Source organism: Symphalangus syndactylus, chromosome 1, assembly GCF_028878055.3.
Source record: "Symphalangus syndactylus isolate Jambi chromosome 1, NHGRI_mSymSyn1-v2.1_pri, whole genome shotgun sequence".
Classification (NCBI taxonomy): Eukaryota; Metazoa; Chordata; class Mammalia; order Primates; family Hylobatidae; genus Symphalangus; species Symphalangus syndactylus.
In genome coordinates this window covers 74,357,178-74,382,549 of record NC_072423.2, presented here as the reverse complement: position 1 = coordinate 74,382,549, position 25,372 = coordinate 74,357,178, and the positions used below count along the sequence as shown (strand labels likewise).

General features: G+C 45.4%; 1 protein-coding gene and 1 pseudogene across 18 annotated transcripts in view; both read right to left on the bottom strand.

Annotated features, from left to right (window-relative positions):
• Window positions 1-1,056: 1,056 nt before the first annotated feature.
• On the bottom strand, window positions 1,057-3,368 carry LOC129489709 (E3 ubiquitin-protein ligase COP1-like; annotated as a pseudogene).
• Window positions 3,369-8,622: 5,254 nt separating this feature from the next.
• Window positions 8,623-25,372, bottom strand: part of PTPRM (protein tyrosine phosphatase receptor type M) — an 834,094-nt gene continuing 817,344 nt past the window's right edge. For all 18 annotated transcript variants that reach the window (XM_055238011.2, XM_055238031.2, XM_055238021.2 and 15 more), the window contains 2 exons: window positions 20,894-21,029; window positions 8,623-9,370 (listed from right to left, as the gene is read on the bottom strand). In XM_055238011.2, the coding sequence (XP_055093986.1) occupies window positions 9,317-9,370; window positions 20,894-21,029 (190 nt within the window). In that variant the 3' untranslated portion in view covers window positions 8,623-9,316. The remainder of the gene's footprint in view (window positions 9,371-20,893; window positions 21,030-25,372) is intronic.

The window sequence follows — 25,372 nt, the reverse complement described above, 5'->3', positions numbered from 1 at the left end:
CTTTTGAAGGAGGGACATGATTCCTGTTTCTCTGAATTTGGCAAACATGGGGTAAGGATGGGTGTGGAAACATAACAGGTATAAGGGTGAACAGCTTATTTTTCCTGTGGAGTAGGGAAGAATGCCATTGCTATAGCATAGGCAGCTTTAGTGTGGAGAAACCTTACATTAATGGCCATGAGGAGTGCAAAAAGAAAGATGGATATCATGAATTTATAGCAGCAATAAGATACTCATTTGTGTAATTTTTTTTCCTAGCTGCTCCCAACAGCTTGGTGTATCGAAGAAAGCAGCTGGATGGGTTTCTTTATTCATTGTTGTTTTTTTTAATGTTTAAAGTGGGTTTCTGGTAGGCAGCATATAGTTGGATCTTTCTTTTTATTCAATCTGATAATCTGTGACTTTTAATTGGGGTGTTTAGCCCATTTACATTTTAATGTGATTATTGATATAGTTAAGTTTAAATCTACCATCTTGCTCTTTGTTTTCTGTTCATCCCATCTGTTCTTTATTCCATTTTCCCTCTTTTTCTGCCTTCTTTGGGATTAATTGGGTCTCTTTCAGATTCCATTTTATCTTTTTTGTTGGCTTAGTAACCATAACTCTTTGCTGTGTTACTATAGTGGTTGCTCTAGGGTGTATGTGTACATCTTAAACTTATCACTGTCTACCTTCTGGTGATATTACACTTCATGCATAGTAGAAGAATTTTATAGCAGAATGCTTCAATTTTTCCCCTCCCAGCTATTGTTGTTATGCCTTTTACTTCTGCATGTTATAACCTACATACATTATTTTTATGTAAAAACTATCTTTTAAAAATATTTAAATAAGAAAAAAGTAATATATACATATTTATTTATTCGTGGCTCAATACACTTTTTTGTTATTTATTTTTATTTAAAAGAATGTGTTTCCCTATCACAAAAATTAGATAACCACAACCACACCACCAACAGTAGCAATGTCCGTGGAGTTGCACTGATGGTGGAGAGTTCACTGGGTATTCCCAATGTCCCAAAGGTCACAAAGGAGGAAAAAGAGAAAAAGAAAAAATACTCAAAACAAATCTAAAACCCATGATGACTTTGGGGAGAGACATCACATGACATTTTCTGTTTCTTCTGCCATTGTCAGCTGCAGATGTATTTCAGCAGGATCAAGTACAATTAGGCTTGAGTAAACCCTTCATACCAATTCTAGCACCTTAATTGTACCCTCACTGTTAGCAGCAATCAGCACATTGAACTCTCCATCCGGTTGTGCCCTCCAGCACGCAGCACCAACAAATTCATTTGTATCATCTTCTTGTCGTTCTTTGTCCAGAACACTTTTGACTGTATCAAACTTAAAAGTTAGCGAAGTCCTAAAAAGTGCTTTATAGTACAGGTTGAGAGAGTTGTTCTCACTTCCACAAGCTATATACTCTCCATGGGAAGCAAGGCCTACAAAGTTTTTTTCATTGACATGACCCTTGAAGGAATGTAGGCAGTACAGTTTCCCTACATTCCACAGTGTTAGCTGGCTGTCTGTTGAGGCAGAGACAATTTCCTCACCACTCACAAACTTTGCATAAGAGACTGCTTTTTGGTGTCCTTTGAATACCACGATTGGCTGTTTAGTGTTACGAAGATCATAGTAATGAACACAGTGATCCGCACAGCCAAAAGCCAAATGGCATCTGAAAGAGGGGCTGAATTTAACACAGCACACATCAGCCTTTGCCTCAATGCTTGCCACTGAGTTGTCTAGACCGGTAGATCACAGCTTCACTTTTACATCATCAGAACCCGAAGCCAGGAGTTTAGGATCCATCAAATTAAACACTTCAACACCTCTTCTCATGCTCCTGTTAGACCTTTGACCTCTGTTCTGTGAATCCATCCCATAGGATAACAATGCCTTCATAATCACTGCTAGCTAACAGGTTCTTATGATAACTACTCCAGCTGATACAGCTGATTTTGGAATTGAGGTCATTTCATTCGCACGGTAATGAATATCCACTGCATCCTGGATGACTGTGCCATATTCATAGACTTTAATCTTCATTGTAACCTCAGCAATTGCAAAATAGTCACAATCCTGGTCAAATTCAATACCAGAGACTATCCTGGAATCACTATAGAGATCACTAGGGCATGATAATGTGGCTGACGTTCATACTGATTTATATTGAGTAACCTTGGACAAGCATTTCTGAAATTCATCCAATTGGCTTGCAGTTCAACTATCATCTGAGATATGAGGCATCCTTGTAGAAAAGTAACAGTGCTCCAGGTCTTCAAAATGAGCAGTGGACCATTTTCATTTTGATGTTAATGTGCTGTTATATCAAGGCTGTTTCTTTGTCTAAGAACTGCCACTGAAACCTGGATGTTGCCTATATTGTGTGGAATCCATAATGCTACTGTGTGATGCAGGAGGAGCTTCAAGTTGAGGCACTGTGCTATCCTCACTGACAGGAGAGTATAAGCCATCATTTCTTCCACTCTTTTAATATCCTCTTCCAAAACACCTAGCTCCTCTGGAACTGTCCCAGTTGCTCTCTCTTATTTCTTCTTGCAATCTTGAGGAATTGTGTAAGATTCTATAGTTGGGCTGCATGTGATTCTGCTTCCAGTTGTTTCTTCTTCTGCACTAGTAACTTCAATATGAGGTTGATATTGGCCAAATCAAGGTTATCTTGGTCAGTTCCCAAAAAATCTTGAAATATTTGTCACCTGTGGCCATTGGTGCTATTCACTGAGTGGTCCGATTTGAACCTCTTTTCCTCAAATCTTTGCTTCTGTTTGAAAATGAGCTCATTCACCAACAAATTAGGAAACAGATGGTTAGTATTGCCCACAACATTGTTACACTTGGTACATCTATTATTGTCCTCTGAACTCTGATGAATATACTTATAGCAAAAGCTGTGGCCACATTTTGTCATGTATGCCTCTTCAATCATATCAAAGCAGATGGGGCATATGAAATCATTGCTGTTGTCCTTATATGAGTTGATGAGCCTGTTGGAGAGGGGAGGGGCAAGCAGAGGTTGCTTCCTGCTGCTGCCTAGGCTACAGCTGCTGCCTCCTATACCAGCACTGGGCCTGGGCATGCAGCTGAGCCGGGACAGGACTATGGACAGCACCCTGCCACTGACTGACACGGTGGGCACCACCAACACAGGCCACACTGGGCCCCAAGGCTATCCAAGCTGGTGGCCTGGGCCACCCCGCTGGACAACAGCACCACTGCCGAAGCTGCCACAGCGGGGGCAATGGGGAAGACGATAAGGACAAGGAGGCAAAAGTCACCAAAGAGGCTGAGGAGCAGGGGCTCGTCCCAGTGGAGTCTGACCCAGCATGGTGGCTACCAGACATTACGACTCCCTCCTATCTGGCTGGGCACTTGGATGAGAGGGACCAGGACCTTGACCCTTTGCCACCTCCCTTTTCCTCAGCCTTAGTGTATCCTGAGAATGCCTGCTGTGCTGGGAGGTGGAAAGAAAAAAGTATTTTATACTTCTCCATTTAATTACTCTTTCCAGTGCTTTTCATTCCTTTGCATAGATGCAGATTTCTATTTGAGATCATTCCCTTTATTTCTTGTATCATGGGCCTTTTGGGGATGAATTCTTTCAACTTTTCTTTGTTGGAAATTTTCTTTATTTTACTTTGGAAAATATCGTTTCTGGGTATAGAATTGTTGGTTGATATTAAAAAATTCATTCAGAACTTTAAATTGCTGTTCTACTATCTTCTGACTTTCAATGTATTTGAAGTCTGCTGTCATTCTTATCTTTCCCTGCACAGAGCGAGTCCTCTCTGGCTGCTTATAAGATTTTCTCCTTGTCATTGGTTATAAGCAATTTGATTATGATGTGCCTTAGTATAGTTTTCTTCATGTTTCTTGTTCTTGAGGGTTTTTTGAGCTTATTGGATATGTGGGTTTATAATTTCCACCCGGTTTTGAAAATTTGGGCCATTATTTCACCAATTTTGTTTTCTGCCCCTTCTCCCTAACTTTATTGAGACTCCAATGGTTCATTCATGCTCTCTTCATTTTTTTTTTTTGCCAACATTGTCTTTCTGTGTTTTTAGATTGTTTTTACTGATGTCTTCAAGTTTGCTCATTTTTTCTTCTTTGGCACCTAATCTGCTGTTTACCACATTTAGTATATATATTTTTTTGTCTCAGGCTTTGTAGTTTTCAGCTCTTGAAGTTCAATTTGGGTCGTTAAAAAATATTTTCCATGTCTTTGCCATACATGCTAAATCTTTCCTCTTTTTGATAATCTGGAGTACAGTTATGAGACAACTGCTTTAATGTGCTTGTCTACTCATTCATTTGTATTATTTCTGAATCAGTTTCATTGGTTGATTTTCTCCTCATCATATGTCATGTTTTCCTGATTCTTTGTGTGCCTAGTAAGTTTGGATTGGATGCCAGACATTGTGAATTTTACTTTCTTGGGTGCTGGATATTTTTGTATTCCTGTAAATGTTCTTGAGTTTTGTTCTGAGGTGCAATTAAGTTACTTGGAAACAGTTGGATGCCTCAGTTATTGCTTCGTTAGGCAGGCCCACAGCTGTGCTTAGCCCAGAGGTAATTTTGCCCCACTACAGAGTCTCTATTGTAGTGAGTGGGTGCTCTATTCAAAAGAAACAGGAACTATTCTGGCCTGTGTGACTCTGAGTATTGTTCCTTCTAATCTTTTTGGGTGTTTCTTTTTTCTTTGTAATGTCCTTACAAGCTTGTTGTGATCAGTACTTAGCTAAAGACTTGAGGGGGACACTCTGGGATCTTCAGAACTCTTTCTCTACGTAGCTCTATGTCTCATACTCTGCCCTGCCGATCTTTGCCACTTTGGCCTTTTTGACTTTCAGCCTTATCTCCTCAAATAAGAGAAACCATGTGACTCCACCTGGATCCCCCCCTCCCTGCACCCATGTTCTAGAAGTTCTCTCAGGCCATAAGGTGGGGCAATCCTAGGGGTCACCTAATTTGTTTCCTGTTTCTTGAAGATTGTTATCCTCCATTGCCTGATGTCCAGTATCTTGCACACCATTTTTAAAAAATATATATATTTCCCAGTTACTTCTTACACTTAGGAGGGTAAACTGGCTTTTGTTACCCTAGTTTGTCTGAGATCAAAAGTCCTAGAAGAGTTTCTCTAAAATTAACCATTTGTAGAGTGGATATGATGGAAGTATGAAGTGTCAAGGGCATTGAGAGGTGTTAGCAAAACTGGTTGAAGTGATACATCATGGGGCTTGGGTTGTTCTGTGGAAAAGGTAAGAAAGGGTGCAGCACTCAGGATTGGACTGGAGGTTTTCATAAATACAAAGAACAAGAATAAAAGAATAAGGTGAAGAGAAAGCTAGCAGTTGAAGAGTTTGGAGTCAGAATTTGGCATGTTTATTCAAGATTTCAGAGGTCAGGCAGTTCAAGGTGACAGGCTGCAGGGTGTGGCCATCAGCTCAAGTGGAGTATGAGGGTGGTTGTTGAAATTGATTAAATCTTTGAGACATGAAAGAATGACTTACCTCTATTTGAGAAAGTTTCAGAGGGGGCATTACCGTGAATTTGGGGAAAGAGAGCCTTGTTAATCAAGCCTGTGTTAATCAATTTATTTACAATGGAATGAAGTTTTCTTAGGGCATACTACAAACGACTTGGAGCACTGTCCGCAGTAGAAGGTGGTAGGATGAAAATGCATAGCAGGACAGAGGGGATGGTATATGGGAGGAGCCTTGACTGGCAATCCAGATGTTCCAGGGATGAGATTTGCTAAGCTCCAGCCAACCAGCCTGCAGATGCTGAGGGGCTGGCTGATGTGGGAGGTCTGCAGCTGGCCAGCAGGTGGTGGCCAACCTCCCAGATGGCTCCAATGATCCCCATGCCCTGGTACTTGTGCAGTCCCCTCCCATAGTGAATAGGACTGACTTTCGAGACTATAGGATATTGTGGCAATGACAGTATATGATTTCCAAGGCTAGATCGTAGAAGAAATTGTGGCTTCTGCCTTGTTCCTTTCTGAATTCCTGGAAGAAGCCAGTATCATGCTGTGGGGACAGTTAAGCAGCTGTGGAAATGCCCACATGGGGGAAAACTGGGGCCTCCCATCAACGGCCAGTTGCACTTTGCCAGGCCTGTGACTGAGCTACCTTAGAAGTTTATTTCCAGCTCCAGTCAAGCTCTCAGATGACTGCGGCCCTGACCCATTTTGATGGCCACCTCATGAGCGATCTTTGAGCCAGAATCATCCAACTAAATCATTTCTGAACTTCTGACCCACCGAAATGGTATGAGATAACAAATGTTCATTGTTCAGTTTCCAACTTTGGGGACAATTTGTTATCCAGCAGAAGGTAACTAATGCACATTTTAGTCCTGGCACTAGGATACCTTAACAAAACCTAAAAATGCAGGCATGAGTTTTGACCCAGTGAGCAGAGGCTGGGAGGGCCCTTAGGAGACAGAGGTGGAGGAGCTCACACCATTGCTATCCACCTGCGGGCCCACAGCTGCTCCACTTTCTGAGTGTAAAAACAATATGGCTGCTGTTTCCCTCCTGCCTCTACGTCTTACACCAAATGACTCCTGCAGCGCACCCCGTCTGGAAATATACAGAGAATGGAATTCTGGAAACGTACCTCAGTCTTGCTGTGCTGACATGTTACAAAAGCATCATGAAGTGCTGCTGTGAAGCTGACTTTGGGGTGGACCGTGCCAGGGAGTCGGGGGCAGGACCATCAGCTTCCAGAGCGGTCACAGGCTTTGAAGTGTCTGGGGGGTTCTGGATACCACAACAGAGGGGAATCCAGAGCACTGTGAGAACACAGAGAAGGACTCTCAGCCAAGAGGGTGGCTCCTCTTGCTTGCGAGGGGCAGAGACTTTCTCTGTGTACTGGAAATAACAGGTCTCAACCACATTGTGAGGCCTCGTGGGAAATCTGAAAAAGCCACAAAATGCCTGTGCCTTTTTTTCTATCACTGTTTCCGCTAAAAGGTGAAATAAGCGAAAGAAAGATAAAAATCCAAGAGATTGAAAACAACTGGCTACCATGTGAGACCGGGGTATGACGACGCAGGGAATGACTGGGAAGTGGCTGTGTCATTAGACTCGCACATCTGAGGTCACTTCCTCGCCATGCTCAGATGAGCTGTCTTGTCACCCAGGCTGACGGACTGGAGCCCAGAGCCACACCGCCATAATCACGGAGGGCCAAGGGCTCTCCTGGTCAGGGCCCAACTCACCCACAAAGGGTGCAGCAGTCCATATGTCTTCATCCCTATTCCTATATCCTGGAGAAATCATTTGGAAGAGGGACAGAAAAATAGCAGCCTGCTAGTCTTTTAGGAGCTTAGCAAAGAGAACTGGGTGGGATGGCGAGGGGCCATCCTCCAGGAGGAGTCTGAATGTGAGGCATTGAGTACAGACTCGAAGCTCTGCTGCAGCCAGCTCTTCCTGGGGGAGGACAGGGTCCCACTCACCCAGTTTAAGGAGGGGTCTAGAGAAACTTACACCAATCGGGGCATATAGATTGCTCAGGATACAGCGAAGCAGTAAAAGTCTAACATGCAGATGTCCAGGTCAGTCCTCTTGGAGGGCAACCTCTGCCCTTGATGTCTTTGGTCACCAAGATCCCCAGCGCAGGCAGGAACAGTGCTCTCAAGCCTCTCCACTTCCCACAGGGGGTGGCGGGCCAGCCTCTGTCTCGGCGCCAGCAGACTCTGCTCCTCTGCTGCAGTGAGGGTACTGCCCTTCCACCTCCCACGGGCTCTGGAGGCTTCTGGCACTTGCTAGCCAGTGTGACTTTGGACGGGTTATTCAGTCTTTTCTAGCTTGAGTTTCTTCATCTGTCAGGTGGGTTTCGTAGTCGTACCTGGCTCATGTTTTGGGAGCACGCACTGCCACACAGGAAGGTGCTCTGCATGGTATCTGGCTCACAAGAGGTGTTGGACAGAGCTTTGTCGCTGTCAGCTCTTGGCAATCATTAACACAGCCTAAAACCCAAGCTAAATGCAAGCTGCAAGGCCACCGTGCACCCGCCTTCTGTGTCAGCAGCCAGAGCCCGGGGTGGCACGGAGCAGGCGCTCTGGTGGGAACTTGTTCAGCGCAGTGTCCTTCAGTGTACTCTGATTCTCTAACCCTTTAAAAACTTTCTCTCAGCAAGTCTTAGGTTGGCCTGAGGCACAGAGAAGAGAGATAGTATCCCTTGCAGACTGAGGGGAAACAGAGAAAGGAAGAGGATGCTCCAGTTAGCAAGTCCCCGCCATGGCCCCTGGCCTGGCTGCCCCACAAGGTCAGGGCTCATGCCCCATGGCGCAGGCTCATGGCTGAGCCTCCTCGGCACCAGGGCAGGCCACCCTGATGGGCCCAGTGCTCTCAGTGATGAACACTCTCTCTCAAAAAACTCTACCTGCTCCGGCAAACAGGCCCCGGCCACACTCTCTCCCACTGTGCGCTGGCGTGTTGGGTGCGGTCTCCACCGCCTGTGCGCTGGGACACCAGGAACACGCCACGGCTGCTCACGGGTCATCATTTATTGAGATGAGAATTCACATAAAGTAACATCATACAGAAAATCGTTTCCAGGCCTTAAGAAAAATGATTGTCACTCACTGTGCTTCACAAAAATTTCTTTTAATGAATAAATAATTTGATGAAATCAAAAATATTTACAATATAAACACATGGAAAAGCTCTGGGTCCGTGAATCTGATCGTCGAGTTTTGCATTTTGTGAACTGAGTCCTCCCCCAAGCTTTTCCCTTGGAAACAATACAAATCTGATAGAAACGACGACTCATACAACATATCTTTGTTCATTACACATTTATCTGTTAGTCCTGAAAAGCTACATAAGCATATATTATGCAACATGTTAAAGTACAAATATTACCTAAAATAATATATTATCATAATGCCAGACAGCATTCTCCACAGAACAAAAACATACACTCAGCTGTAACAATAACGAGGGTCACGGGCCACAAAATAATACCCCAAAGGTACAAATTCCTTCATAAGAATATAGTTGTGCTCTTCAGTTTACCAGATGTCTACGCTGCTCTAGGAAGCCGGTGGCAAGGAGTACAGGATTTGGCGACTGTGGCTGTGTGTGTGTTTCTGTCAGGCAGCAGCATTACTGGGATTGGGCAGTGCAAGCAGTTTTAGAAACACTTTCTTGGGCTCTTAAAAAGAGCCAATTATGCAAAGCAAAATAAGCATATTGAGAAGTCTTCATCTCTTTTGCACAAATACCATGGAACGTCTTGGCTTCGTGGTATGAAAGGGATTGTTTGCAGAGCTGTTTACGCCATCAGCCAGAATTCAAGTATTCCAGGGCCACCTCATAGCAGAACTTGTACTGATCCTGGAAAACAGGAGGGGAAAATGTCAGCTCAAGAATATCTCAACGCTGTTCCTAGTAAAGCAATTACCATAGAGTAGGGTCTTAATGGGAAGACATCAATCTGGGAAGGATTTGAATTAGAAATGAATCAGAAAGTCACGGTTCTGAACTCCAGATACATTCAGTTTGGAGATGCTCCCCACAATGCTGGGTGAAAGGTATTTTGCTACCTGTGCTGGCTAGAATTCCCGGAAGGTTCTGGACACTTGGAACTCTAAATATGTTTGTCCACACATGTATTTTCTAGGATATCAACATGCTGAGCTTCGTGAAGGAGGGTCATGGGTAGAAGAAAAAGTAATGAGTGCTTCAGGAAATGCCTTCGTGACATCTCTCACAAGGCCCTTGGTACCTAGATGAGGCCTCACGCATGATCCAGATTTACCTTTGACTTTCAGTCTGTAGGAATTCCTCAATCTTATGAGAATTTCATAAGCACCTCCTGAATACCAAGCCCCTTGACCTGGTCCCTGATTTTGAGAAGTCCGTGATCCAGTGAGGAGGATAACACAGGTAACCCAATGACAACACATGAGGCGGAATGGTCCCTATCATGTGCGGTGGGCTCAGGGGACGGCAGGTCTTCCTAGGGAAGATGGCAGTGGGAAGTAGGTGGACAGCGCCTTCCCCAGAGGACGGAACTGATGCATGGAGTGGAGGCAGCCGTGGTTTGCCCTGGACGGTCCTGGCTTCTGCCTGTTGTCCTGGCATAATCCTCTTTCACTCTCAAAGTGCCCTAGTTTGGATAAAGTATATGGCCATCATGGCCATCCTCACCAGTTACTTAAAACAGGCATTCCAGGCGGAGGCAACAGGACGAGGAAAGGTACAGAAGGGGAAATGCTCGAGATCCTCTGGGACCCATAGACCAGTTCTTCATCAGGCAGGGAATTAATTTCTCCCTCCTATCTTTCTTCTTTTTTTTTCTTTTTAAGAAACAGGGCCCTTTGTCACCCAAGCTGGAGTGCAGTGGCGCAATCATGGCTCACCACAGCCTCGAACTCCTGGGCTCAGGCAATCCTCCCACCTCAGCCTCCTGATTAGCTGGGATTATAAGCACGAGCCACCACACCCAGCATTGGATTCATTTTTCTTGAGCTCAGCTTTCCTGGATCATGTACCTTGGCCCAAGCAAGCCCTGCACAAGGTCCTGGCTGAGGTGTGGTCTCGGGTGGCGGGGGAGAGCATTCTGCACCTGTATGCATGGAGTGTGCTGATAGACCAAGCCTGGGAGTGGTCTCTGAACCCAGCAGAGGGACACAGGGCTTGAGGAAGCCTCTGCCTGCCACCTGGCTGGAGCCCGGCCCTGGACAGGGCCTTAGCAACTGGAAGGCTCTCTTCTACTTCTGGAGGAGACAAGCTATCACACGTGCAAGTGAGGTTCAGCACCACTGTCTCTACCCATCACAGCCACAACCAAGGAAATGTATCTATTATTTTTCATTTTGCCAAATTAATTGAAAATGTCCAGTATTTCTTAAGTGCCTCCTAATTTGTCACTGAAATTTCCTTTTCTTCACCTACACTCTGTTCTGTAAATACCCTAGTAGTCCAACCTATTTATTTGAGGACAAGGGCCACAGTTTATCCCTCTTTGTATAATGTAACAGTCTCTAGCCCAGAACTGACACAGTTGAGAGTCAAAGTCGGCTACATGTACACATGATGACAAGCCATGGGTCCAGCATGTGATCCAACTCAATACACATGTACTGCTAGAGACTGGGGATTTTATGACACACTCAGTCTTCGGGAAGGTCATGATCCAGAGGCAAAGACAGAGAACAAGATCATTTCAATCACTGACGGTGCCATGAGATTAATGTCAGTGGAATAACATTCACGAGGAGGATCACGTAACAAAAAATCACAGGTATCAGCGAGGGCCTGGAGAAAGCGAACCCTCATACACGGCTGGAGGGAATGTCAAACGGTGCAGCCACTCTGGAAAACCGTCTGGCAGCTCCTCCAAAGGTTGAACACAGAATTCCCATACGACCTAGCAATTCTACTACTGGGTGTACACCTAAGGAAACTGAAAACGTACATATACACAAAAACTTTGTAAACAAATGTTCACAGAGCATTATTCCTAACAGCCAAAAAGGGTAAACAACTCAAATGTACATTAATAAAATGTAGTATAGCCATAAACTGGAATATTACTTGGCTATGAAAAGGAATGAAGTACTAATACCTGTTACAACGTGGATGAACTGAAGCATGGATGAATCTGCTGAGTGAAAGAAATCAGATTCAAAAGGGCACACGCTCCTTTTCTATGAAATGCCCAGCATATGCAAATCTATAAAGACCGGAAGCCGAAGGGTGGTTGCCAGAGCCTGGAAGTGGGTAATGGGGAGTGGCTGCTAGTAGGTCTAGGATTTCTTTGAGGGGGCTAAGTGAGTGATGGAAATGTTAAACATTTGGATTGTGGTGATGGTTGCATAACTGTGAACACACTGAAAACCAGTGAATGACACACTTTAAAAGGGGATTTTATTTGGGGTACATGTGCTTGTCTGTTACATGGGTATTACACATGTAATGGTGGGGATTGGGCTCCTAGGGTATTCATCCCCCAAATGAATGTTCATAGTGCATTACACGGCTGGTAGGAATGCAAAACACTGGAAACTGATTACAATTGAATGTTATACCCAACAGGTAATTTTTCAACCCTCCCTCTCCTCCCTGCTTTTTTGGAGTTCCCAGTGTCTATTATTTCCATCTAAAAGGGGAAATGCTATGGTATGCAAATTATATTCCAATAAAGCTTTATTAAAAAAATCGCTAGTAGAAAAATGCTTATTCCATGATGTGAATCCTACCTTTAATGTCTATCAAGGGCTCAGGTGGAACTGGAACTGGGTGGACTCTGACACAGGAAACATGAATCCAGTTGTTCTTTGCTTTCTAGAGTCATGGGTGTGAGTGCCCCACACTGACCAGGAGCCTCAGGTCCTATTAACTATCCCCGAGATCCTGGCCAATCCATTCCCCTCTGGTCATAAAACGGGGTTGGATCATATTTACGTTTCCCTTCCAGCTTTCTCAATTTAGAACTTTAGGACTTGGTTTGCCTTTAAAGTAAGTCTGATGACATTTGAGAAGGTGTTCCTTAAATTATCTCCTAGTGCAAATAACAAATATTTTACTAGCCCGTCATTTCCCTTAAACAGACCACTTTTTCCGTATACAATGCCAATAAAGGTAGAAGTATTTTTTTGAACTTTTTAACTGGAAAAAATTATTTCTTGCCCTAGGCAAAATTAGATTTCTGATTCATATTCTAGTATTTATTATTTCAGGATTTGATACTTTTATTTTCAGAATATTTAAAAGAGATAATTTGAATTTCAAAATTCCAAAAGGCCACGTTGTCAGATCATCAGGCCAACATACTGGCTATGAAGTGCTCCCATCATTTCTGTGCTTTTGTGAATCACAGGAACAATTTTTTTTGTAATGGAAATCTACATGGTCTAATCCCTTGCTGCATAAAAATGATTTTATACAAGCCTAATTGTGCAATTAATTTCAGTGGCTACTCAGAGCCATCCTTTTAACATATTTCCTTTTAACATGTTAAAATGCACCTAGTGAAGGATGTGGCTGCTGCCCTCAGGCCACAACACAGGCTGGGAACTCAGGAGGGATTTTGGGCTTCGCTGCTAAGGAACTGCTGCTTGGAAGTCACCGAAGCTGCCCTGTCTCAGGCATGACTATAATTTTCAAAATGAATTCTCTCTCTCCCACTTTATCCTTCCTGAGCAAGCAGCCAGTCTTCATGGATTCTGTGATGACTGGTTTCTGAATCAGAAAAATAAGGGGAAGGAGAAGGAAGACCACAAATTGTTGTGTCCCCTCCCCCAAGCACCTGGGTAAATGCCTGAAATCTTCCTACACTGGAAACTGATTACATTTGATCACCAGGTACAGGTCTGTCTGCTGCAGTTTCCTCTCTCAGCTCACTCCCTTTTGAACAGTATAATTAAGCCACATCAGCCAGCCCTGTGCTCCAGGGGAAAAAGGAACGTCTATGCGTTGGTCCTGAGTGCTCCGATTTGGGTGACATTAGCCGGCTTCAGGCATGAGGAGGCCCTGAGTAGGGGCTCAGGTGGGAGCCTGGCCTGGTCCTCCTCACATCCTTGGGTCAGACCGTAAGCAGGGCGACCTGCTACTATTCCTCGCCAAGGCCCCTGACGCTGGCCCCGCTCCCGATCAGACTTCCTGTACCTATGAGCGGGAGAAAGCAAAATCTGCAAGGGAACTGGAAATTGAGGTTGGCTGTTAAAAGCCACTGCTCGCTTGGTGAGGGCGTCACGAGGCCAGCACACCAGCGGGCGGCGTTGGGGGCCTCCGTCAGGGGCCCGAGCCCTGTCGTCTGCGCAGGCTGCCTGCGTCTGAGGAACTCAGGCTGGCGGCCAGTGTGGGCACTTCAAACACCACATCAATGGCCTCCAAAGATTCAAAGAGAATAGCCTCCACCTCTGACCTGGTTGCTTTTGAAACTAAGGCAAGCTCTATGATTTTGGCTAGACCCTCCCTGTACTGACAGATCCTTCGGGCTGGAAAAATTCTTCTGAGTGATGCCCTGCCAGGAGGGCAGGGTGGGCCCTATTACGGTGGTGGGATCCCTCAGTTCAGTGTTCCCAGCCAGGTTGTGGCCAGCCACTCTGTGATAAGGAGACCAATAAATTCACATCCCTGCTCAGCAAGACAGCAGCATGTGCCTGGAATGATGAGTGGCTCATTCCCTTAATCTCTATCTTTAAAACATATAGGTAGCATTTTCTTCACCAAAGCCCCCTGCAAAATCCATGCCCAGTTCCTTATTGAGGCCCTGCTGAGCATAGCCACAACCTCCCCTAGGTTGGAGAGGGCAGCAAAGGGTGGCTCAGGTTGGACTCGGGTCTGGCTGCAGAGAAGAATGGTTCAGTCACTCAGCAAATGCTTACTGGGCAACTCCTGGGAGCCAGGCGCTCGGCTGGTGCTGAGTGTAGGGGGCAGGCTGGGCAAGTGGAATCTGGGAGTGGGGAGAGGGGATGGGGTATTAGCAAAAATTATTACAGACCTTCCTCAACAGTGCAGGAAGACTGACCATGGGTGGATTCAAGGTGGCTGGAGTGTGGATTGGGGACCCTAGCTCACCTCTGATTCCCACCCAACTCCTGCACTCACCACCCCAACACGTGCACACACACGTGCACAGCCTCTTAAATAGGCTGCAAATTTCACAGCAAGAGCTATTGAGGGACAGCCTATATACACCAGTTGGTCGCACAAGGGGGAGAGCTGTAGGTCTCACACCACATTGCATTTTGTATGTGAGTTCACTGTTGGCTTACTAAAGGGGAGGTGAGGCTGAGTCTGGAGGGTCAGCTCTAAGTTACAGAGGGGGCAACTTGAACCTGTGCAGCAGATCCGCAGATCAGGATGGGGCCTGGCTCTGGAGTAAGTGGGACGGACAGGGAGGGGGTGGCGAGCTGTGAACACTGCCGCATGGCATTGCAGGGAAGGGAAAGGCCTGCCTGACCCTCCTGCACTAACTTTCTCAGCCCTGTGGCACGTCCATCCCACCTGGTGGGGGCTCCATCCCGGAGCCTCTGGCTGAAGTGGGCTGGGGCAGGCCTGTGCACTGGTATTTCTGAAAGCTCCCCTGGGAGTTGGGGGTGGGCGAATTCTCAAGTGCAGCCTGGGCTGAGAGTGTGTCTAGAGCAGACATGGTTCTTAAGCTAGGCTGCACGTGAGACTCACCGGGGGCTTTTAACACTCGGCTGCTGCAGCCAGGCCCCTGACCAGTCGAATCAGTCTCCAGGTGGGCCCAGGGATCAGAATTGTTCTAAAGCTCCCAGATGACTTCAATGGGCAACCAGGCTTGAGAACCACTGAGGAAACGTTCTTTTCTGAATCTTACAAGGCACGTGATGGTGGACGGGGCTGCTCCCGTTACACCTGGTCTGAGATGAAGCTCACACACACAGTGACTGAGCTCTGCCCTGTTCCCAGGTCCCCTACACTAACCTGTGCCCTTTTTCTCCCAGTGCGAGAGCATGCACTGCCTTACCACCCTTTATCCTGGATTTCTCCTGGCAACTCAGTAACAAATCAACCCAGCCAAGGGTTATGACCATCACCTTCCTACAGGGCCCTCCCTTTCAGACTCCCAGGTGGGTTGGGACTGCTTATCTGGCTACATTCTATTTGGAATTTTCATCTAATGGCTTTTAGTTGTCGATTTTTTTGCCTTACCTTTTCCACACATCATGAACCCTGAGAGCCCCGCTGGTGTCCAGCCTCTAGGCTGGGAGGATGCTCGGGGGGCTCCTTGTAGGGTGGTTGAACATCAGCAGGCTTGGAGCTGGGAGGAGGGATCCGGATCTGGATTTGGCTTGCACGAATGATGAAACGCTAGACTTCTCTGTAAAGGGGGTGCAGCGGCAGCACCTCCTCTGGCTTTGGTGAAGGTGTGAGTATAACAAGATAACTCTTGGGACGTGTTCCGTAAACAGAAAAGCCCTGTCGCCTTCTACCAACAGTATTCCTTTTTGTTGTTTTTTATGTTACTTTGTAAAAAACAACAGCTTTGTTGAGATATAATTCACATACCATAAAATTGGCCTCTTTAAAGGATACAGTTGTTAAATAAAATTCATGGGAGGCCACTGTTTGGATGAGGCCCTGACAGACTAGACCAAACCAGAATGGAGTCCCTCGTGCTAGGTGCTACGTCGCCATCCAACTGAACTTTGAAATAGGGCAGCTTTCCAAACATCAGGAGAAGTGCAGCAACCAGTCAGAAGCGACCCGGTTTTCCTGAGCTGCCATGATAAAGAAGTCCCCTCTGTTTTAACAGTATGATGGAAGGAAGTTTGAAACAACCAGTCTGCGTTGTGTTCCCTGTCTCTGCCTTCTCAACTTTTTTCCTGCCTATAAAGCAGCCTCCTCTGCTCAGCTCCTTGGAGCACTCGTTCTATTTTACAGAATGACATGTTGCCTGATTCTAGGGTCACTAATACAAGCCAATTAGATCTTCAAATTAAATGTGTTGTAATTTTGTACTTTAACACAGTTTAGTGGTTTTCAGTATATTTACAGAGTTGTATACAATCTAAATTTAAAACATTCCCATCACCTCAGAAAGAAACCCTGTGCCTATCAGCAGTCACCCCCATCTCCCTCCCCCAGCCCTCAGCAACCACTACTCTACTTTCTGTCTCATGGATTTGTCTGTTTTGAACATTTCACAGACAAGGAATCATAGAATATGTGGCCTTTTGTGACTGAATTAATAGTTTTGTTTTTTTTTTTTTTTTTTTGAGAAGGAGTCTTGCACTGTCGCCCAGGCTGGAGTGCAGTGGTGCGATCTCAGCTCACTGCAACCTCTGCCTCCTGAGTTCAAGTGATTCTGCTGCCTCAGCCTCCCAAGTAGCTGGGATTACAGGTACCTGCCACCATGCCCGGCTAATTTTTAGATTTTTAGTAAAGACGGGGTTTCACCATGTTGGTTGGCCAGGCTGGTCTCAAATTCCTGACCTCAGGTGATCCGCCCACCTCGGCCTCCCTAAGTGCTGGGATTACAGGTGTGAGCCACTGCGTTCAGCCAGGCTTAATATTCTTATTCCCACTTTACAGATGAGAAAACTGAGGTTCAGGTAGGACTTTTGCATCTCCAGTGAGTTCTAAGCTCCATGTGGGAGAGACCGTATCTTCTACTTCTCTTGCGTCACGTCCAGTGATGCTGCACATAGAACAGGGGCTGAGAAATACGTGCAGAATGGCATGGAACTAAGATAAGATGCCAGGCCAGGCACTGTGGCTCATGCCTGTAATCCCAGCATTTTGAAAGGCTGAGGCAGGAGGACTGCTTGAGGCCAGGAGTTTGAGACCAGCCTGGGCAAAATTGCAAGACTCCCATCTCTAAAAAAATAAAAATAAAAAACCAGCCAGGCATGATTGCATGCCCCTTTAGTTCCAGCTACTTGGGGGGCTAAGGTGGGAAGATGGCTTGAGCCCAGGGGTTTGAGGCTGCAGTGAGCTATGATCACGCCACTGCACTCCATATTAAAGTGTGTAATTACCTGCAGAGGCAGCTTTGTCAGCCCTGCCCAAGGCATTTGGGTAAATGATGGGGCCAGTTGTTCACTTCCTGGGCAGTGCACTACGCCGTGGAGGGGAGTCTTCCAAAGTTCCCACCACCTCGCAGGGGACACTATGTTTCTCTAGGCAAGATCTGCCCTTGAAGACCATTTCTACGTTAAAACAGAGCCCTGGGAACTTCAAAAGCCATTAAGGAAGGCAAAAGTGAGAGGGGAGCTGCCGGTGAGAAGCAGCCGCTTTCCTGCAGCCGGAGTCACTTCAAAGGAGCTCAGGTGCCAGCACTCCTTCTGAATCTAACTAGGCGCGTCGTGGGGAATCTCAGGCTGTGCTGTCCTTGTCCATCCTCTGGTGACCCAGTTCTTTGATGGGGACTTGAGGCTGGTTGAAGAGATGGATAACTTAGAAGCGGGCTGAAAAAGGGGTTAGGAAAAATGCAGCTGCCCCTGCTGGATACAAAAAAATCTAGTCTCGTATTAGAAACTATTTTGCCTCCTGGCAATCCACTGGCTTTTCTTCAGAGCTCCCAAAGCTAAAAATTTGCAGAAATACATCTTGAGGGCTTTCTGGATCTCCCTGGAGAGTGTCATGCTTCAACACGAACCGACGAATCTTCCCACTCAGAAGCAATTTAGAAAAATCAGCGCTGCAAAGGGAGATGGTGAGAGACACAGCGTCCCTCTGTGCACTCCTCCCCGCCCAGGCAGGGAGGGTAGAGCGGTAGCGTTTGCCTGTTCTGAATGGAAGGGACCATGAGGGATGCAGCCACACATGTGATGTGTAAGACCTGATGGGGCTGGGGCGAGGGCCCCTCTATTGCACCCCAGCCTGCCTCTCCAGACACTTGGAAGTGCCCCCGGCTGTCTGGCACATGCTCGTCATCCTCTGAAGACACAGCTAAGTAGACTCAGTACACTGCCCTTTTCAGCTGCTGGCACAACATTCTGTGCTTAGGATACACTCAGAACTCAGATGGCCTGTGATGCCCAATAAAACTGTAGCAGACTTTATCACCCTGACCTAAGCTAATTAATTCTCTCAACCAACACACACAGGTATCAACATCAAACTAAACAGAAGTCGTATTTACAGGCAAAACCAAATGACAACAGGTCCTACTCAGTTCTGGAAGCTTCAAACCCACTGAAAAGAGGACGGTGACCTTTTTCTCTGTCACCAGGTATTATCTAATACCCTGCTAACAGCCACCGTGACAGATATGTCACATAGTTTTCTCCGGACATTGCAAAACTTTCCTACATTTCTCAGACCCTGACCTTATCCTCCAACTGCTGGTGACCTTTGGAGGTCTGGGCACCCGGAAATCCCATCTTCTCCATTAGGATCACACATAACTACACAAAGTCCTAAGTTACTGTAGAATTGTGGGCTGGGACCGCGAGCTCCCTTCTGGTTCAGCCACCTAAGCCTCCATTTATTTCATGAAAAATCACCCCTGTCCTTTAGCGTGCACCACTGATTTGGAAAAAGCCCCATCACTCCTGCCTGTAAAACCTGGTGAGTGATGAAAGCTGCAGCCGGAGCCATTAGAGGAAAGGCCTGGAAGGGTCTGTTTCTAATGATCTGCTTAATTCAGGCTGCAGTGAGAGGGAAGTGACATTTTTTTTGATCAAGGTCAGCTGTGCCCGAGTACCAACCAGAGTCTCGAGGCTGCATACCTGTCCCTGAATTAGTGAGGTTAACTACCTCACGAAGCCACAGTCAGAATATTTCATTTGTGCATTTGTTTCTATCCTCTGCCGGCCCAAACTCAGGCCTCTGCCGACAGCATGGCCACTCTTTGCTCAACTGCCTCCATCCTGGAAGACTGGGAATTCCATGGCGGTAGAACTCTTTACCATTCAGGCGGGGTTGCAGGGAGGGAGATGGTCCTAGTGAAGCCCCACACCAGCCTTTCAACAACCCACAGGAAATCCGTTACTACGTCCAGGGCATTTAGAGCCCCTCTGCCAGGCCACTGACGGCATCATGTTTGGTAGTCTTCCACACTCTCTACAACCACCTCTCCCCTTTGCAATTTCCAAAACACTTTCACATCTCTCTGCACACTGGGTACCTCAGTGAGCCCATGGTATCCCTAGTTTATCAAACTAAAACCTAAGGGAGTTAAGTGATGTGCTTAATGACACTTAGATGACAAAACTAATGTGTTTGGGGTCACCTAACTAGAATTAGTGGTAGAGTTGAGACTAGAGTTTGGGTTTCCATGGGCTCCCCATAGGGTGGGGAGGAGGGGAGCAGGAGTCTGGGGAGCACAGTCCTTTCTGCCCCTTCTAGAAGCCAACATGCTAACAGCTGATGGGTGAGAGTGTGACTAATCAAGTGGGTGTGACAAATTTCTGACCAGCAGCCATGCTTCTTGGAAATGGAGCAGCTCATCAGGCACGAGACATGTATCTGGGCAAAGTGGATGCCCTGGAGAGTGGTTCGTGATGAGTGGGACACGTTTGGGAGTTCGTTGTCATTGGTCACTACTATTAGCCAGCCTAGAGCACTGCTATTATGACTTCTTAAACTGCATGAGGACCATGGCTACTTCCTCAAATTTAGCTTGACTCTCAACTCCCTCTTAAGTCCCTTTATTTTAATTTTTAACATTAACCCCAGTGCTGTGATGCTGTGGACCTGGGAACACTGGCTTTGGCGCTTGTCCCATCGGCCATCTCTTCCTCCCTCTCCTGCCCCCAAGCCATTTTCCAACCTTGGATTAGTCCTGCTGTTTCCTTCAGATCCTTCCTCTACTCACAGAGAAGTGCAAAAACCTAATCTAAAAGCTTCCTTCTTTAAACTATTCTAGAGTCACGGTGGTTGGCATTTCAACAGCTCCACATAAAAAGAGATTTCATAAAATACACTTAAGAAAATAATTGCACATTGTCCTTTGTTTCTCATCTCCTTTAATCCTTTTCTCAGATATGGCCACCATAATTAAATGCAATATTCTGGATGTCAAACTAAAATTCACAGCTTTGATAAATATTAGGCGATTAAGCTATTTATAAAATATATAATTTGAAAATCTGGCATTTCACATACTATGATTATTTCTTCTCTGTGAAGACTAAGTGCTTAGCCACGTGGAAGGCACTGCCAGGAAGGGAAGTTAATAAGGATGTTCACTTGTGAGTTTCAGCTATTTCCGCATTTCGAATGAGCTGGAGACAAAATCTCCTTGTGAAGAACAAAGAGAGGAAGAGGGAGAACAAGAAAGAAGAAAAAAGCCCTACATGCAAAGTGATTACACTGTGATTTTGAAAATGAGTCTCTTCCTGTACGCATCAGTTTCCCTGCAAATCTGGGAACTGGCGTGGATTCTAATGCTAATGGGGTGTCTCATGGAACAGCTCAGCGGGGGTGTCCTACCAGGAGGTCGACCATGTTGGGCTTGTTGTTCCTCAGCGTCTTCACAGCGTGGAAGACATCCACAGTTCTCTGGTGCCGGAGCATCTCACATACAATGCTGATGGCACAGAATGTCCCACTGCGGCCTCCCCCGTTCCTGTCGTGAAAGAGATCAGATGACTGCACTTGGTTTGTCTTTACACTGCATCTTGCAAACACCTGTGGAAACAAGCTATCTAAACCCTGGTGAACAGTAACAATAAAGGGCTGTGAGGCCAGGGGACCTCTTACCTGGGCAGATTCTTTTAATTAAAGCAAACGGAGCAAGCCATCCGCAGTGTTTGGCCACAGGTCACCTGATTGGAGAGCCTTTCCCAGCTCACCTCAGCCCTGGTCACATTCTCTGATACAGCACTTCATCAATAAGGGCCCATGGTAGAAAATTTTCAATGAACCTTATTTAGGGTCTGCCAGGAAAATTGGTGTGACAAGTATGGGTTATGTTCAAAGATGTATCTGGCCTTTAAAAACATCCATTAGCAGCCAGGCGCAGTGGCTCATGCCTGTAATCCCAGCACTTTGGGAGGCCAAGGTGGGCGGATCACGAGGTCAGGAGATCGAGACCTTCCTGGCTAACACGGTGAAACCCCATCTCTACTAAAAAAATACAAAAAAAATTAGCCGGGCATGGTGGCAGGCACCTGTAGTCCCAGCTACTCGGGAGGCTGAGGCAGGAGAATGGTGTGAACCCCGGAGGTGGAGCTTGCAGTGAGCCAAGATTGTGCTACTGCACTCCAGCCTGGGCTACAGAGCGAGACTCTGTCTCAAACAACAACAACAAATCCATTGGCATTTCATTATTTATCTATAAAACATACAGGCTCTTTTTAAAGAAAACTTTTTACTCTGAACCCATTTTAGATGTGCAGAACTGTTGTAAAAATAGCATAGAGAATGCATATCCAACTTCCCTGATATGAACACCTTACTTGCCCACAGCACATTATGCAAACCAAGAACGTGATGCTGGGACAATACTATTAACTAAACCACACACTGTAGTCACATCTCACTAGTTCCTCCACGAATGTCCTTTTTCTGGTCCAGGATCCAATCGTGCATGTAGTTGTCCTGTCTCCTTAGTTTCCTTCAGTCAGTAACACTTCCTCAGTCTTTCGTTGTGTTTCCTGACCTTGACACTTTTGAAGAGCACTGATCAGTGATTTGTAGAATATAAAGAATGTAGAACACAGAAGTAGAAAGTAGCTGTTGTCCCCAGCCACAATCTGAGAAGTCATCACAAACTATAACATGTAGACCATCCCTTCATTTGGGTTTGTCTGATGTCTTCTCATGACTGGAAACAAGGCCGTGCATTTCGGTAAGAAAACCAGAGAGGGGATGTTCCCTCCTCCCAGGGGTTCAGGATGTCCATCTGTCTTATTACTGGTGATGTTAACTTGCTCACTTGTTAAGACGGTGTCTGCCAGGTTTTCTCACCATAAAGTTATCATCTTTCTCTTTGCAGTCAATAAATATCTTGGGGGAAGATATTTTGGGACTACGCAAATATTTTGTTTCTCGCCCACTGATTTGAGCATCCATTGATGGATCTTGTCTGCAACAATTAATTTTCACTGTGGTGTTTGCCTAATGGTGATTTCCTGTTTCCCTCTCTTTCAACATTCTACACTAAGAAAGAGCTGTCTCTTCTTCCCTATTAAATTATTTATTTATTTATTTTGTGATTTGTTTATTTCAGTGTGAGCTTATACATAATAATTTTATTCTATCAGCTAAAATCCAAGGGTACTAATATTGATTTTGTTCACATTGTTCCAGCTTTGGCCAGTGGGAGCTCCGTCAGGCTGGCTCTTTTGTTCTTTTCTGACAAGCCCCCAGCCTTTTTCATTTCTTTACTTTCTGCAACCACATAATGGTCCAGGCTCATCCCGCACTATCCCTGCATCAACTCTGCAGTCACTCTCTCCTCAAGGAGATAAGGGACCTTTTTTTTTTTTTTGAGAGAGTTTCGCTCTGTCGCCCAGGTTGGTGTGCAGTGGCGCGATCTTGGCTCACTGCAAGCTCCGCCTCCTGGGTTCACGCCATTCTCCTGCCTCAGCCTCCCAAGTAGCTGGGACTACAGGCACCTGCCACCATGCTCGGCTAATTTTTTTTTTTGTTTGTATTTTTTTAGTAGAGATGGGGTTTCACCGTGTTAGCCAGGATGGTCTCAATCTCCTGACCTAGTGATCTGCCCGCCCCGGCCTCCCAAAGTGCTGGGATTACAGGCATGAGCCACCACGCCCGGCCATGGGACCTTTTTATTTTTAAACACAGTACACAGTATAACTATCATACCTAAAATAATAACATTACTCTTTTAAAATAATCAAATTTCTAGTCAGTGTTCCAGTTTCCCAGATTGTTTCTTACAGATGCTTTTTAAAAAATCCACATCTAGGCAAAGTCCACAGATTGGATTTGGTAGGTATGTCTTGCAAATCTATTTTATTCTGTGAGTTCCTCTTTGCTCTCTCTTTTTTCTTGAGAATTTATTTCTTGAGGAAACAAGTTCATCTCTGTCCTGTAGAGAGTCCCACATCCTAGATTTTTCTCATTCATCACATCTCTGTGATATTATTTAATATGCTGCTTTCTAACTCTGTATTTCCTGTAAATTGGTAGGTAGTTCCAGGGCTTGATAAGCATTTAAGATTTATTTATTTATACAAGGATACTTAAAGTATACTTTCATTAGGAAGCAAGCCAAAAATATCTGGTTGTCCCTTGTTTTATGGTTTTAAGAGTGATCATCATGTTCGGGTATCAGCTTGATCAGCCCATTATGAAATTCTGAATCAGCTTTTTAACTAAAGCATAATATACCTACAATAAAGACCGTAAGTAGATAGCTCAGTCAATTTTTACCAATGCATACACCATGTAACCACCATTCAGATCAAGATACAAACCACGTTCAGTCCCCAAGAGGCTCCCTCACGTTCCTTCCTCAACAATACCATCAGTATCACCAAAGAGAATCCATTCTTAAGCCTAGCATCATCAATTGCTTTTGCCTGTTTTTCAGCTTTGTGTAAATGAACCAAACACTATGTCTTCTTCTGAGACTGGCTTATTTCACTCTGTGTTGTCTGTGTGATAATCATCCACAGTGTTATATTGGTAGTTTATTATTTTATATCGCTAAGAAGAATTCCACTGAATGAATACCCACTGTACAATTTATCCAACAGCTGATGAATGTTTGGGCTGTTTCTAGTTTTTAAATATTATGAGTAAACCTGTGATAAGCTTATCTTTTGGTAGATGATTCATTTCTGCAGTCATTTCTCAAAGAACAGAAGAGCTCAGCCGCAGACTGCGTATATATTTAGCTTTGGTAAATGCTGTCAGTTGCCAAATGGTTGTACAGTATTTACTTCCTTCTTACAGTGTATAAGAGTTCCAGTTACTCCACAGCTTCACTAACACTTGGGATTATCATTTATTTGTCTGTCTTTAAAATTTCAGCCATTCTGGTGAGTACACAGTGGCATCTGATCCTGGTTTGAATGTGGATTTGCCTAAAAACGAATAATACTGAACTTTTCTATGCTTTTTGGCTATTTGGGACATGTTTTTTCTTTTTTTCTTTTTTTTTTCTTTTTGAGACAGAGTCTCGCTCTGTCACCCAGGCTAGAGTGCAGTGGCACGATCTTGGCTCACTGCAAGCTCCGCCTCCTGGGTTCATGCCATTCTCCTGCCTCAGCCTCTCGAGTAGCTGGGACTACAGGTGCTCACTACCGCGCCCAGCTAATTTTTTGTATTTTCAGTAGAGACGGGGTTTCACCGTGTTAGCCAGGAAGGTTTCGATCTCTTGACCTCGTGATCCACCTGCCTCAGCCTCCCAAAGTGCCGGGATTACAGGCGTTGAGCCACCACGCCCGGCTGGGACATCTTTTGTCTTCAATGAAGTACCTGTCAAGTTTTTTGCCCATTTAATAAATTGAGTTGTCTATCATTTTCCTACTGGCTTGCAGTACAGCAGTTCTTAGAAATTGTGGCCGAGTCCTTTGTCAGACACATGTATTATAAAACTCTCCTCCCACTGCCTTGCTTTTTCACCCTCTTATTGATGTCTTTTGATGAAGAGAAGGGCTTAATTTTAATGAAAGTCCAGTTTGTCAATATTTCTTTTAAGGCTAGTGTTCTGTGTCCTGTTTAACAAATCTACCTGTGGTCATGAAGATTTTCTCCTATGTTTTCTTCTAGAAGCTTTGTTGTTTTACTTTCCCCTTTTGGTCTACCACCTATCTGGAAGGGATTCAGTACACGGAGTGAGGGAGACCGGAGACCAATGTGTCCGGGCAGTCTTCACCACCCCCTGCAGTGCTGTGTTGCAATGGCATCTTTGCTGTAAGTCAGATGACGCTGAGGTATGGATCTGTCCCTGGACTGTCTCTTCTGCTAATTAGAAGATGAGCTGTTTTCTATACT